Here is a 13,129-nt window from a genome sequence, read left to right as displayed (position 1 = left end):
TCACGTGACGCGGGCGCCGGAAGTAGCCGATCCTATGCGTCCCGCGCCGGAAGCGTCGTGCAGTCCTATAACCCCTGATGGCGGTGGTAGGGATCTGGGCGCGGCGCCGCGGTGATTGAGCTGCGAGCCTGGCGGGCGGGCGCCTAGCCACGTTCCCCCCACCCCACCCCCACCCCCGGGCTCTTCACCCTGATGCTGCACGGGTGCTGAGCCCGCCCGGGTCGGGACGATGGTGAAGTATTTCCTGGGCCAGAGCGTGCTCCGAAGTTCCTGGGACCAAGTGTTCGCTGCCTTCTGGCAACGGTACCCGAATCCCTATAGGTACGTGGCGTTGGGTAGAGCGAGTCGCCTTCCTCTGGAGATCGGACCTTAGGCTGTCCTTCAATAGTGGAGCTGTGAAAGACCGGACAGAGGGTCCGATGTGGGCGATCTGCAGAACTGTGGCCACAGTTATAGCACAAAATCCTTATAGGATTAGAATCAGGCCAAGCCTCCAAGGTCTTCGAAGAAGATTGTCTAGATTGTGATTTATATTGGGCTCTAGATTTCTATTTTGCGGTCCAAAGGTGGTGAAACAGGAAGAGGTGGCAGTACGGGAGTTGAGCGGTATTTCGGGGCCAGAAATCCTGAGGATGGCTTACTTACCTGCTGCTGGCGCTCTCTAGTGGTATAATTCTTGAGATTTTGCTCGCTTTGGAGAGCCACAGAATCCATGTTGGGTGGAGGAGGGAGTTGGAATTTGCCCGGGGATAGGTTCTGTGTACTCTAATTCTGAACCCGGGCACAGATCACTCCGTAAGATTGCAGGCAGCCATGACCTGGAGGCGCTAAATAGGAACCAGTAGACATGTTGTCAAGAGCAGGCTCCTGAGAATCATCGTTAATTCTTGCAGCAAACATGTCTTAACCGAAGACATAGTGCACCGGGAGGTGACCCCCGACCAGAAGCTACTGTCCCGGAGACTCCTGACCAAGACCAACAGGATGCCACGTTGGGCAGAGCGACTGTTTCCTGCCAACGTTGCTCACTCCGTGTACATCCTGGAGGACTCTATTGTGGACCCCCAGAATCAGACCATGACCACCTTCACCTGGAACATCAACCATGCCCGGCTGATGGTGAGACTTCCTTTGGTCCCTCAAAATAGTTGCCCTTCAGATTTCAGGCAAGAGAGTTGTGGGAACTTCTGTGGCCAGAGGCAGGCCTAAAATACCAATGAGCTGCATCTCTAAGAGTTCTGCCCTTAGATTGGTCTACCCTTTCGATTGGTCAGATTCTCTGGGACTGTCCCTTGGCTCTCAGATGGTGGGGATAGACACCCCTTTTCTTTTTTCTCTCTTTTTTTTTTTTTTTTTTTTTTCGAGACAGGGTTTCTCTGTGCAGCTCTAGCTGTCCTGGAACTCACTTTGTAGACCAGGCTGGCCTCGAACTCAGAAATCCACCTGCCTGCCTCCCAAGTGCTGGGATTAAAGGTGTGCACCACCAACCACTGCCTGGCTGACACCCCTTTTCAAAGCTTGTTACAGGTGCTGTGCCCAGAGCAGTCAGTTGGTGACATGCATGCGTGCATACATATCGGGGTGGGCTTTCAGAAATGATGCTGATCGAGAAAGGGAGGCTGTGGCTTTCATGTGGGAGTCGCATGAAGGTGGAGATAACTGGGGTGTGCCTCGGTTTGAGCATGAGATTTGAGGAAGTGCATTATATGGATCTTGGATCCTTCGGAAGGCTTGAAAACCCATGTTTGGGAATGTTCATACAGTGTGAATAACCTTCAAGCTTCTAGATGATTCTTTCTCAGCTTCTGTAAGCCTGAGAGGTGGAAATTGTGCGTTTCAAAAAAAAAAAAAAAAAAAAACTTTATAAAGATGTGCCACTCACAATCCGTGAGTAAGGCACCTTTTCCTGCCCAGCACTGTCTGAAGTCACCTCAGCTGAGAGCTCTGCTTGGTAGATATCACAGTGACGAGTTTGTGACTACTTCACATTCTTCAGGAGGCTGCTGTGCCCTTTGTTAATGAAAGCTGTCATTATTTTTGGAGTGTGTGTGTGCGCGCGCGCACGTGCAGTACCAGGAAGTTCAAAGAGGAGAGGGTAGAAGGCAGACGAGAAACACTGCTCACATCTAGATCCAGAGGCCCCAAGATCGGGTTGGAATAGCAGCTGATCCCAAGAAACTGTTCTACTTGAAAGGGTCAATAGAGAGGTGACGGAGGCAGAGCAGCCTCCCTCTGGATACAATAACGGGAAGAACTTTGTCATTGCTTCCCCTTGTGAAGGAGGCAGGGACGGTAGCAAGGTAGAGACAGGGTATGAGCGTGCAAGTGAGCAGAGCACAGGGTAGAGACAGGGTATGAGCGTGCAAGTGAGCAGAGCACAGGGTAGAGACAGGGTATGAGCGTGCAAGTGAGCAGAGCACAGGGTAGAGACAGGGTATGAGCGTGCAAGTGAGCAGAGCACAGGGTGCTCCTTTGAGGTGCTCAGCCCAACTTCCCTCGAAGGTGGTGGAGGAACGATGCGTTTACTGTGTGAACTCTGACAATAGCGGCTGGACCGAAATCCGTCGGGAAGCCTGGGTCTCCTCTAGCTTATTTGGCGTCTCCAGAGCTGTCCAGGTAAGAGGCTTCGCGGTGGGGCAGGGCGGGGCTCGGCTCTGGGTCATTGAGCAACTCTCCCATCCTTCTCCCTCTCCTGCCAGGAATTTGGTCTTGCCCGGTTCAAAAGCAATGTGACCAAGACAATGAAGGGCTTTGAATACATCCTGGCCAAGCTACAAGGTGAGGGCCCTGGACACTGTGTCAGGACTTGGAGAAACCCTCACTCCCAGTAGCCGGAGTGGTCCTTGACCAATGAGACTCCTAAGTGAGCCTATGAAGGATGGGTGGGAGGGTCAAGAAACAGGACACCAACTCCATTCCTAAGAACTCATCAATAATGGCTGCTGTGGTTGACCAGGGCTTGGGTGGGTCTTTCAGGCATTGTCTGAAGCCAGACCCTGTCGTTTGCCACAGGTGAGGCCCCTTCCAAAACCCTTGTTGAGACAGCCAAAGAGGCCAAAGAGAAAGCAAAGGAGACCGCACTGGCAGCTACAGAGAAGGCCAAGGACCTGGCCAACAAGGCCGCCACCAAGCAGCAGCAGCGGCAGCTCGTTTAACTCGCTTCTTCTCCCTCTCCCCAGTGTACGTGATTATTAAAGAGCAACCTGCAGCCCTCTCTGCTGTCTGGGGTGGTGGGTCAGGGCCCTGTCCTGGTCAGCATCTGCACCACACCCAGCTCTGTCTGCCGGGCAGAGGGGTGCAGTGACTTGCCCAAGGTCACTGCTTGCGCAGGTGATAGACTGTACGCTCCAAGAGGGCAGGGCTCCTTGTTTTATTCTCTGCTGTGTCCCAAGTACCCTGAACAATATTTAGCACATAACAGGCACTCAATAAACACATGATTTGATTAGCCCCAGTTCTGGAGTCAGATAGCTTTGGTTTGAATCAGGAGCTCAGGCACGTCACAGCACTCTGCCTCAGCATCAGGACCACAGAGCATCCTCCACGCTGTCAGATGTGCACTGCCTTTCACAAGACCCTGTTTGCCAGCTACTGACCTTATTTCTCTCTTCCAGTTGTGGCTGGGACTTCCTCCATCTCATTGGGACAAAACCATGGACAGGAACTTACAAAAGAGGATTTTAATGAAAATACTGTGCAGTATATACGGGAAGAGGCCTGGGGCTTTGCCCAGGAACAAGAAGTTTTGAGGCTTCCTGTCCCTGTGGGGAGCAGCAAAGCAGGGCCAAGTGCTACATGAAATTCCCTGGGGGACAGGGAGGGTGGCCCAGGCTCAAGCTGTGCAGCGGAGTCCGGAGTCTGCTCCCACACTGTGGCTTTATAGTCTCTTCAACATGTGGCTCTAAGCCAACTTGTGTGGGGGCCACTGACTGTCAGGCTCAGTCCAAGGAGAGTACAGGCCGCAGTGGGCATCATAGCCAGGCGCAGGTGCTGTATGAGTAGCTGTGCTCCCGCCCAGTGCTGAAGCTCTGTAGGAGCTCTGTCTCAGTCCCAAACACCAGGCTCTCCACGTCCACCTCCAGATCCTCTGCAAGGAGAAGCCAGTCTGGCTCAGCCATCCACTCCCTCCAGCCAGCCATGCTCCCCACTGGCCCCGCCCCAGCCTCACCCCTCCCAGGGCGCTCACCACACCTTGGTCTGAGTCCGAGCGCTCAGAGGACAGGCCTGAAGAGTCCAAGCTGTCTGCCCTCAGCCGGTCCCGGTCCCACTCCCTAGCTCCCGGCAGCCCCTGGAGCCGCTCCAGCTGCTGCTGCAGGCTCTGCTGTTTGCTGCGAAGCTTCTCCTTGAGCCGCCGGGCTTGCTGCTCCTGCTCCTCCAGCTTCTGCAGAACCCACGGGAGCAGGGATTGGGGTCAGGCAGCCACGGGGCCCCACCCAGGGTGGCTTTATGACCTTCAGAGGCTACCACCTCCTGCCCTTCAATATACAAAGAACTGTCTAGATGAGTACAGACCATAGGGTACCCCCATCTCAAGTGTCTTTAGGGCCTAGTCACATAGTACAATGGAGAATATAATGTCAGTACAAACTTGGGGACTGTAGCATCCTGACAAGCAAAACTGAAGGATGTGGCCACACCTAGGTTTCCATCCACTGCTACCTGTGGTCAGACCCAGCACTGTCTAGTGGTCTCTTCCATTTCTTTCGTTTTTTTGGTTTTTTGAGACAGGGTTTCTCTGTGTAGCCCTGGCTGTCCTGGAACTCACTCTGTAGACCAGGCTGGCCTCGAACTCAGAAATTCGCCTGCCTCTGCCTCCCAAGTGCTGGGCTTAAAGGCGTGCGCCACCACTGCCCGGCCTCTTTCCGTTTCTTTACACTTGATTGTTGGACTATAGACTCACTGGGCTGAAGCCTGCTTGCAGATACTCAACAAGAAAGAAACAGCAGCTGGAGATGCAGCTCGGGGGTAAGGTGTGCCTAGCACGTGCAAGGCCCTAGGTTTGATCTTTAACCCGTACAAATGATTTAAACCAAGGGGAGAATAAGCCAGAACACTCAGCACACGGTACAAAGGTGCATGCCCTCACCTAGACTAAACTACAAGACTGGATACCATCAAGGCAGAGGGACCCCCGGAAGCTTGCATAGTCCATCTTTGTCTCTGGTAGGCCAGGAGAGAAGCTTTTACAAGCTGTCACGGGACCACTTGGAGCCCAGAAAAGCAAGGCTGCATTAGGGATGCTTGAGTTTCACAGGAAGCAGGAAGTGAGGCTGTGTCCTGTCAGGGATCCCAGCTAGAGCTGGCCTCAGTACATGCAGAGCAGCAGGCAGCCTGGTGGAAGGACCACTCAGGAGATGCTGCCCAAGGAAAGGGCTAATGCCCAGGTGCCAGCCAGCCAGCCCCTCTGGGTAGCACGCTCATCTACCTGAAAATGAGGTCAGACAAGCTCATGGGAGAAATGTAAGCCTACGTGAGAACCAGGACACTTGGAGGTGAAGGCAGGCATGTATGTGACAGTGCAAATATGTGCTGAATAGCAACGGCACTGACTACCCGGGCCCTTGAATAGAACCTAACAGAGCCGTGTATGGTAAACTCTGATAAACAGGACAGGCATTGATTGATTCTGCCCCTAGTCTGCTCTCAGAGGTGTGTGTGTGTGTGTGTGCATGCGCACGCGCTCTCAGTCTGTTTCCTTCCATCACATGGGCCCAGAAAGCAGGAAACATCCTCTTCTGTTGCCAAGGCAGCTTCTAACACGCCCACATGGTTGGCACAGCCTAGGCCTTGGTGTCTGCATACCCACTCCTGTCCACCAGGGGGCCTGCAATTCTACCCGAGCAGCAGCAAGGCCAAGTCCAACCAGCTAGTTAGTTCACTGTCCTTTGCCTCCAGGCTTCCCCCGACTCAACAACACCAGCAGAACCCAAACCAGAAAGCCCTGAGGAGTAAGTCAGGAGGAGAGGCTAGGAACCAGCAGGGCTTAACACAGTATTTTCACCAGCCGGATACTCCCTGCTGAACCCAACAGGAAACAGACTCATCCAAGGTCTCACAGCTAGGACTTAAGTAATACTACCCACAACAAAAGGAACATTTACAAGGCCTCAGAACAGCCCTGCTGTCTGCTTCTCTTCCTTTACATGGATTCGGGAACAAAACGGGATTGTCTCAAGTCCCACAGAATGGAGGCAGCCCTGCACCCAGGCCATCCACACCACAAGACCACACTGTCTCCCAAGCAGAGAGACAAGAGACAGCTCCTCACCTGGATATGCACCCTGGCCCGGCGCAGCAGGCTCAGTGTAGTGTATCGGGTACAGTCAACTCCCAGGGGCATCTGCTGCCTCAGTTGCTCTAAGCACCGCTTCAGCTGGGCTCTCCTGCAAGGGAAGGAGTCTGGAGGGCAGTACCAGCCCCACCTCCCTAGCCAGAGGGATGGCAAGGGAGGAAAGGTCTGAGAGAGATGGGTCTTGAGACCGGGAACTTTTGAGAGCCAGGTTGGGACTCACCTGCGCTTCTCCAGCTCGTTGTGCACAGACCTGCAAATGCCAAGGGGATGAAGTGAGGGTACTGTGCAAATCCTCAACCCCAGGCTATTGTGCAGCTCAGACCTCACTACAGATAGCTGTGCCAAGGAAGCCTTTCGTGAGGGCCTGGGCTCCTTTAGGACACCACACCCCAGTGACTAAAGGAATCAGATACACACACCAAAAAATACAGGACACTTGCCCAGGTACTTGCGGGGTCTCCCCCCTGATAGCCAGGCAAGACAGGCTCCCTGGACAGATGTGACACTTGATCAAAAAATAAGCCTGTCAGAGAAATCAGTGGAGGGAAAACTATTTTAAAGAAACAGAATATGCAAAAGAACAGAAAAGCAGAAGCCTGTAGTGGAGACAGTTCAGGAGTGTGAATGACCTGTGTGATGTGTATGTGTGTGTAGAAAAGGCGGATGGAGCAGGGTACCTGGGCCAGAAGAACAAACAAGGAAGTGAGAAGAGAGTTAGATGGCACAGCTAAGGACCAGCATCCCTCCCTACACTGCCCCATCCCTGCTCACCGCCCACTGTTCAGCGCGCCAGGAGCTTGCAGGGGTGGCTTCCTCCTCCTGCAGACAGCCCTGGGGCTGTGGTGTGGACACAGGGACGCATAACCGTGCTCTGCCTCTGCCAGAGAGAGAACACAGCAACACAGCCCGTCAGCTGGAGCCCCTGGCACGGCGTAGTCAAGGAAAGGCTTTTGGCGCCAGGACCCTTTCCCCAGTCACTCCCTGCCCGGCTGCCTGCGAACTCCAATAGATGTGCGGGCGGCAGCGCGCCAGCAGCCCTCCAGCCTTGCTCCCTCCAGGTTGGGAGCCAAATTCAGCCCGCGCGCGGGGTCTGTCCTCACCTCTCTCGCGCCTCTCCAGGAACTCCGCTGCCTGCAGCAGGACCTGGATGTTGCTAGCCACGGGTTCCATGTCGGCGACAGCCGACGATGAGCGGGCTAGGGATGCTGGCCCTGTCAGCCGCCCTACCACTTTTGTTTCAATGTAACTGACACGGTGCCACAAGCACAGGGCCCGCCCCGCCCCCGGTCGCCCCGCCCTGGCTCCTCCCCCTCCCCGCCCATGGGAACCGCGTCCGCCCCGCCCTGCCCAGCCCATCCCGCCTCTTCCCGCCCAGGCTGAACTGGGCTGCCGCTCTGCGCTCTAGGGAAGAACCCTCCGCCGGGCCAGGCAGCCTGGACACGGGGCGCTGCAAGCTGCCCCACTCCTGCGACAGGCAATCGCGCGGGTCCTAGCAGGCGCCGGCCTGGGCTGCACGTGCGCGCGGGACCCGGCCACATCCTCGGGGCGGGCCGCGAGCCTCGGAGATTGGGTTGGTTGGCGCGCGGCCCCGCCTTCTCCCGCCGCGGGGGCCCCGACTCGGGCGGGAAAAGCTGCCGGTTTCAAATTTGAAAACCCGGACGAGGAGGGCGGGGGCGAGCTGCGAGACACGGCGATGCGCACGCGCCTGTGTTGGGGGCGCGGACGCAGGACACGGTACGGGCCGCCCCGCATCTGCCCTTCATTGGTCTTCGAATGGGAATCCCTCCTAGCTCTCCGGTCCTTCGCAGGGAGGTTAATGTCGTCGTGAAAACGTCGGCTGTTGATCGCTTCCCAAGCCAGGGCAGGAAACACACCGTCTCACCCTGGGTCCTGGAGCTTCTCAGCGGCCGCTGCTAGGTGTGAGGGCAACTTGCGTACCGTGAGACAGCGTTGCGGTGGTGGAGCTAATGCCAGCAAGCAGGCATCGGTCTCTCATTAGGGCCATTGCAACCAGACAGCCCCTGGGGAGCGGGGTGGCATCTAGAACAAGGCTCTGCTAGCCATCCGGTGGAGGCTCCTGGAGGAGCACCACTAGGGGTAGCCATACCTATGAGTCAGGAATGATGGGGCATTCTGAGAGTCAAGTGGACCAGAGAGGGGGCACTATGAACAAATGGCCTTAGGTAAACACAGTCACGTGCCAATCAGGCCCCTTCGGAAGAGGCTGCCTTCCCAAGGGAAATCACCATTTTTTTTTTTTAAATCCAAGAGTTGCGGCTACTGTGTAACAGTTTGTAGACTGAAACAAAGGCCCGGTGGCTATGGAGAGAGACACCGGAAGGTCTGCCCAGCTCCCGTCAGCAGTCAGGCTCTTGTGAGTTCCCCTTGGAAGAGAAGGAGGAGCGAATTGACACAGGATCTCATGTGCAACAATCTAGCTTCAAACTTGCTATCTAACCCATGATGACGACCTCCTGATACTCCTTCCAGTTCCCAAATGCCCGGGTTTCACGCAAGCACCGTGTAGCCAGTGAGTACATAAGCTTACTTCTCTAAGACAGCATGCATAGTGCAGGCACAGACATCATACATCTGCTACCCAGGAGACTGGCCTCAGAACAGGACGGAGACAAAAGGTTCTCCAAGGAAAGCTCCAGCAGAGGGAAGGCAGGCACTGAGGAGGCCACATCATCCCAGAAACGTCATCCTAGGAGCTATAGGTAACAGCCTGGCTGAAGGGCGTTGTTAGAAGTCAGCCTGGCCTCAGACCTCCCATGAATATGGATCAGGCAGGAGTTACACTTCCTAGGGGGAAAGGCAAGGTGTGGCGATGAAGCTCCAGCAAGTACCAGGCCCAACAGATGCTCCAGTGACCTAAAAGAGCCTCTGTTCCTAGATCCCCTGGGTCCTGTGATGTCTGGGGATCCACTTCCCCGTCAGCCATAGTCACTGGAGTGGGCTGTCTTTTTGTTGGTTGGTTGGTTGGTTGAAGTTGGGGGCTGATTTGGGGGTTTTGGTTGGTTGGTTGGTTTTGGGTTTTTTTTTTGTTTTGTTTTGTTTTTCGAGACAGGGTTTCTCTGTGTAGCCCTGGCTGTCCTGAAACTCACTCTGTAGACCAGGCTGGCCTCGAACTCAGAGGCGGATGCCTGCCTCTGCCTCCCAAGTGCTGGGCTTAAAGGCGTGCGCCACCACTGCCAGGCTGGAGTGGGCTGTCTTACCTTGTCACAATTTGTCAGATACTAATGTCCAAATAGATTTGTGCCTTGGATCCCCAAGGCCTTCCATCTCCTGCTACAGATTGCTCAGGGTATAGTCCTGATGTCTCCCTGTCCCCAGGACCCTGCAGTCCTCTTTGCAGATGTGGGGACCTAACTAAGACGCTGGACTCCTTCAGTGAGTTCCCCCTTACTGCAGTAGAACTGATGCCTGGTACAACCTGCAGTGGCTCCAACAGCCCTTGGGTTCAAGCTGGAGCTGGGCAGTGCCCCTCCTCTCGTAGCACACAGATCCTGCCCTCCCCCACTCCCTGCCTATACCAGATGCACTCAAATGCCACATCCTCCAGCAAAGCCCCAGGCCTCTCTCCTCCTTTGCACTGTCTAAAAACACCAATGGTCCTTTGTCTCTTGAGGTCACCTCTTCGACCAGATTGTGGCCCAGTAGCAGAGGCACACAGGACTGAGAAAAGCATCCGTGCTGGGGGGACAGGAGCACCCAGCTTGAGGCTACCTGGGAATGTCACCCCAGCCTGTCAGGATAGCACAGGACAGTGGCACTTCCTGCAGCTTTTAACTGTGCCTCTTTCAAGTAGACTTTGATTGTTAATTTTGAGTATTTTGCCTCCATGTATGTCTGTGTACCATGTGTGTGCCGGATGCCCTGGAGGCCAGAAGAGTGAGTCAGAATCCCTGGAACTGGAGATACAGGTGGTTGTGGGTCGCTGTGGTTGCTGGGACTCTAACCTAGATTAGATTCTGAAAGAGCATCTAGTTGCTCCATTTCCCTAGCCTGATGCAGTGATTTTGTTTTTTATAAAGATTTATTCATTATATGTAAGTACACTGTAGCTATCTCTAGACACTCCAGAAAAGGGCATCAGATCTTGTTACAGATGGTTGTGAGCCACCATGTGGTTGCTGGGATTTGAACTCAGGACCTTTGGAAGAGCAATGGTGCTCTTAACTGCTGAACCATCTCTCCAGTCCGATTTTGTTTTTTTAATTTATATGAGTACATTGTAGCTGTCTTTCAACACCCAAGAAGAGGGTGTCTGATCTCGTTATAGATAGTTTCGAGCCACCATGTGGTTGTGTGAGACCCCAACTTAAAGTGTTTCTCCCTGGAAGGTAAAGCCCCTGGACATTCCCCAAGCTTGTTTTCCCTGATCTCTAAAAATACAGCCAGAAAGAAGCTCTTTGTCCTCTATAGCCAGCAAAAAGCCTTTTTGTTTCTATACTTTACAACCAGAGATGCCTGCCTTCCTGTGCTGAGGACACCAAGGAGATAAAAATTCAGAAAGAACTCACTCCCCACTCCTGCCTTGTAAATTTCACCAAGGACACTGGGAAGAGAAGAACTCTCCCCAACTCCTCCCAACTCTTCCCAACTCCTCCCAACTCTCCTCCCAATTCCTCAGCTAGCAGTTAAAAGCCCCCTACTGTCACCGCTTGGGGTCAAACTCCCCTGCCCTGCATGGCAGAGGGACTTCATCCTCAGCTAGCTGATAATAAAACCTCTTGCAGTTTGCATCAGGTGTGGTTTTCTCTCGGGTCACTGAGGTTCTGGCCAGCTCATCCCCGGACTTGAGTAGAGGCCCAGCTTCGGGAGTCTTACAGATGCTGGGACTTGAACTCAGGACCTCTGGAAGAGTAGTCAGTGATCTTAACCGCTGAGCCATCTCTCCAGCCTGGAAAACCATCTTTTAAATGATGACCTCAGGAAATACACATCTTTGGATTATCACCATCTACCTTGGATAAGCCACAGTGTGTGTGTGTGTGTGTGTGTGTGTGTGATTAGTAAATAATGCTTCCATTTGCTCCCTGACAGCCTTTCTTCCCCGTGATGTTATACTTTATTTCTACATGTTTCACTTCCTAACTCACATTATTTTAGACTTTGTGTGTGTGCACTCACGTGTACATGTGCTGGGAATTGAACCTGGGATCTCACATGTTCTTAGAAGTGAGCTGACCCACGGAGTTACACCAATAGCTTTACATATGGAGAAGAAATGTTTCCTGAAGCTGGGGATGGAACTTCATGGTAGAGTCTAGGATGTGTGGGGCCAGAAGTTCCATTTGCAAAACAAGAGCCAAGACTTACCTATTTCATCCACATTTCCCTGCTCCTTCATCCCTTCCTGTCTGACACCACGGCCCCTCCGCCTTGGATGGTCTCCTTTAATGCCTCCATCAGATTGGCCTGGGCTGTGTAAGAAGGTAGCTGAGCAAACCATGGAGAGCAACCCAGTAAGCAATGTTCCTCCATGGTCCTGCCCTGTCTTCTCTCAGTGAAGGATGGTCACTGTAAGGTGAAATAAATCGCTTCACATCCCCCAAGTTGCCTTTTGTCAGAATGTTTTACCACGGCAACAGGAAAGCAAACTAGGCCAATGCTATAGTGTGTGACGTAGGGGGACCCAACACCCTCAAACAGACATGTTTGCAGGCAAAAACACCAATGCACATAAAATAAAAATAAGTTATTTTTGTAAAACAGGCAAGGTGGTGGTGGCAAAGCCTTCGATTCCGGAGCTCAGAGGACGGTCTCTGTGAGTTCCAGGACAGCCAGGGCTACACTGAGAAACCCTGCCTCAAAAAACAACAAAAAAAAAGGTGTGTGTACACCCAGGCATGTAGATGCCACAGCCACCTCTGGAGATCAAAGGGCAACTTTTTTTGTTTGTTTGTTTTTTTGTTGTTTTTGTTTTTCGAGACAGGGTTTCTCTGTATAGCCCTGGCTGTCCTGGAACTCACTTTGTAGACCAGGCTGGCCTCGAACTCAGAAATCCGCCTGCCTCTGCCTCCCGAGTGCTGGGATTAAAGGCGTGCGCCACCACGCCCGGCAAAGGACAACTTTTAGGATGCCATCCCTCCTCCCCACATGGGCACTGTGTGAAAATGGGCCTCCTGAGACATAGCCTTCTTGTGCCAGGGAAACATTTTGAGGATCAACACTAAGAAGGCACGGAGGTGGATAAACAGGACCAACAGCAGAAAGGGGAGAACTCAGGGGTGCTCTCAAACACCTGTCTGCCTTGCAGACTGCCTGCTTCCTTCCATCCCAAAGGGTAAAGATACTTTAGGCTCAGTCTTCAGTTGTCTGTGCCTGCAGGTCAGGGAAGGGTTCAGTCTCACACACACACACCTGTCCGTCCATCGGTCGTCTCTCTCCCCCCCACCCCACCCCCCGCTGACCAGCACAGTTACATTTCTTGCGGCCTCTCATTTGGAACTCCACTCAAGGTCATATCTCTGGCCAAAAATCGTGCAGAAGAACCCAGAAGTGGCGAAGTGGCCCTGACATACCCTACACACTGGAGGTCCCTCTTGCTCAACAGTGCCCACCACAAACCCCCACCCCCGCCCCGAGTCATCCCCTGTCGCCACTGAGTAAGAAGAATAGGGAGCTGTGCTCTTGGAGAACCAGAGCTTTAATGTCTTCTGGCTGTGCTGAAGTTACCAGGCAGTCCAAGCTAGAGACAAGCAAACTGGACCCCCCCCCCAGGACCATTCATCTTCCTGGGGAGGAAGAGTGGCAGAGGCAGACACTGCAGACACCTACCTGGAAAGCTGCGAGGGGAAGGTCATTCTGCTCTAGAGCTTCCAAAATTGG

The 13,129-nt window shown here is 53.6% G+C and overlaps 2 protein-coding genes across 2 annotated transcripts; one reads left to right on the top strand and one right to left on the bottom strand.

The window, feature by feature from the left end:
- The first annotated feature begins 47 nt into the window (after positions 1-47).
- Prelid1 (PRELI domain containing 1) lies at positions 48-3,454 on the top strand. Its single transcript, XM_021180119.3, has 5 exons — positions 48-321; positions 894-1,119; positions 2,503-2,616; positions 2,700-2,778; positions 3,013-3,454. Exons 1-5 carry the CDS (start codon positions 230-232, stop codon positions 3,153-3,155), a joined length of 654 nt encoding a protein of 217 aa, XP_021035778.1. The 5' UTR covers positions 48-229; the 3' UTR covers positions 3,156-3,454.
- A 211-nt stretch (positions 3,455-3,665) lies between these two features.
- Positions 3,666-7,505, bottom strand: Mxd3 (MAX dimerization protein 3). The gene is made up of 6 exons (XM_021180120.2): positions 7,393-7,505; positions 7,064-7,169; positions 6,513-6,542; positions 6,269-6,383; positions 4,192-4,381; positions 3,666-4,087 (listed from the first exon to the last, which is right to left on the bottom strand). The coding sequence occupies exons 1-6, from the start codon at positions 7,460-7,462 to the stop codon at positions 3,972-3,974; spliced, it is 627 nt and encodes a 208-aa protein (XP_021035779.1). The 5' UTR covers positions 7,463-7,505; the 3' UTR covers positions 3,666-3,971.
- Between the last annotated feature and the right edge of the window lie 5,624 nt (positions 7,506-13,129).

The sequence above is a fragment of the Mus caroli genome, unplaced genomic scaffold (assembly GCF_978045245.1).
Source record: "Mus caroli unplaced genomic scaffold, Mus_caroli_1 scaffold_15, whole genome shotgun sequence".
Classification (NCBI taxonomy): Eukaryota; Metazoa; Chordata; class Mammalia; order Rodentia; family Muridae; genus Mus; species Mus caroli.
The sequence above is the reverse complement of the archived record's forward strand: the minus strand, read 5'-3'. Positions and strand labels throughout refer to the sequence as shown.

Bases quoted from the DNA above. Each gene is read 5' to 3' on its own strand.
- Prelid1 (XM_021180119.3), top strand. From the start codon at position 230: ATGGTGAAGTATTTCCTGGGCCAGAGCGTGCTCCGAAGTTCCTGGGAC. The intron at 322-893 runs GTACGTGGCGTT...TAATTCTTGCAG, and splicing joins CGGTACCCGAATCCCTATAG to CAAACATGTCTTAACCGAAG. The intron at 1,120-2,502 runs GTGAGACTTCCT...CTTCCCTCGAAG, and splicing joins TCAACCATGCCCGGCTGATG to GTGGTGGAGGAACGATGCGT.
- Mxd3 (XM_021180120.2), bottom strand. From the start codon at position 7,462: ATGGAACCCGTGGCTAGCAACATCCAGGTCCTGCTGCAGGCAGCGGAG. The intron at 6,384-6,512 runs GTGAGTCCCAAC...CTTCCCTTGCAG, and splicing joins AACGAGCTGGAGAAGCGCAG to GAGAGCCCAGCTGAAGCGGT. The intron at 4,088-4,191 runs GTGTGGTGAGCG...TTCTCCTTGCAG, and splicing joins GCGCTCGGACTCAGACCAAG to AGGATCTGGAGGTGGACGTG.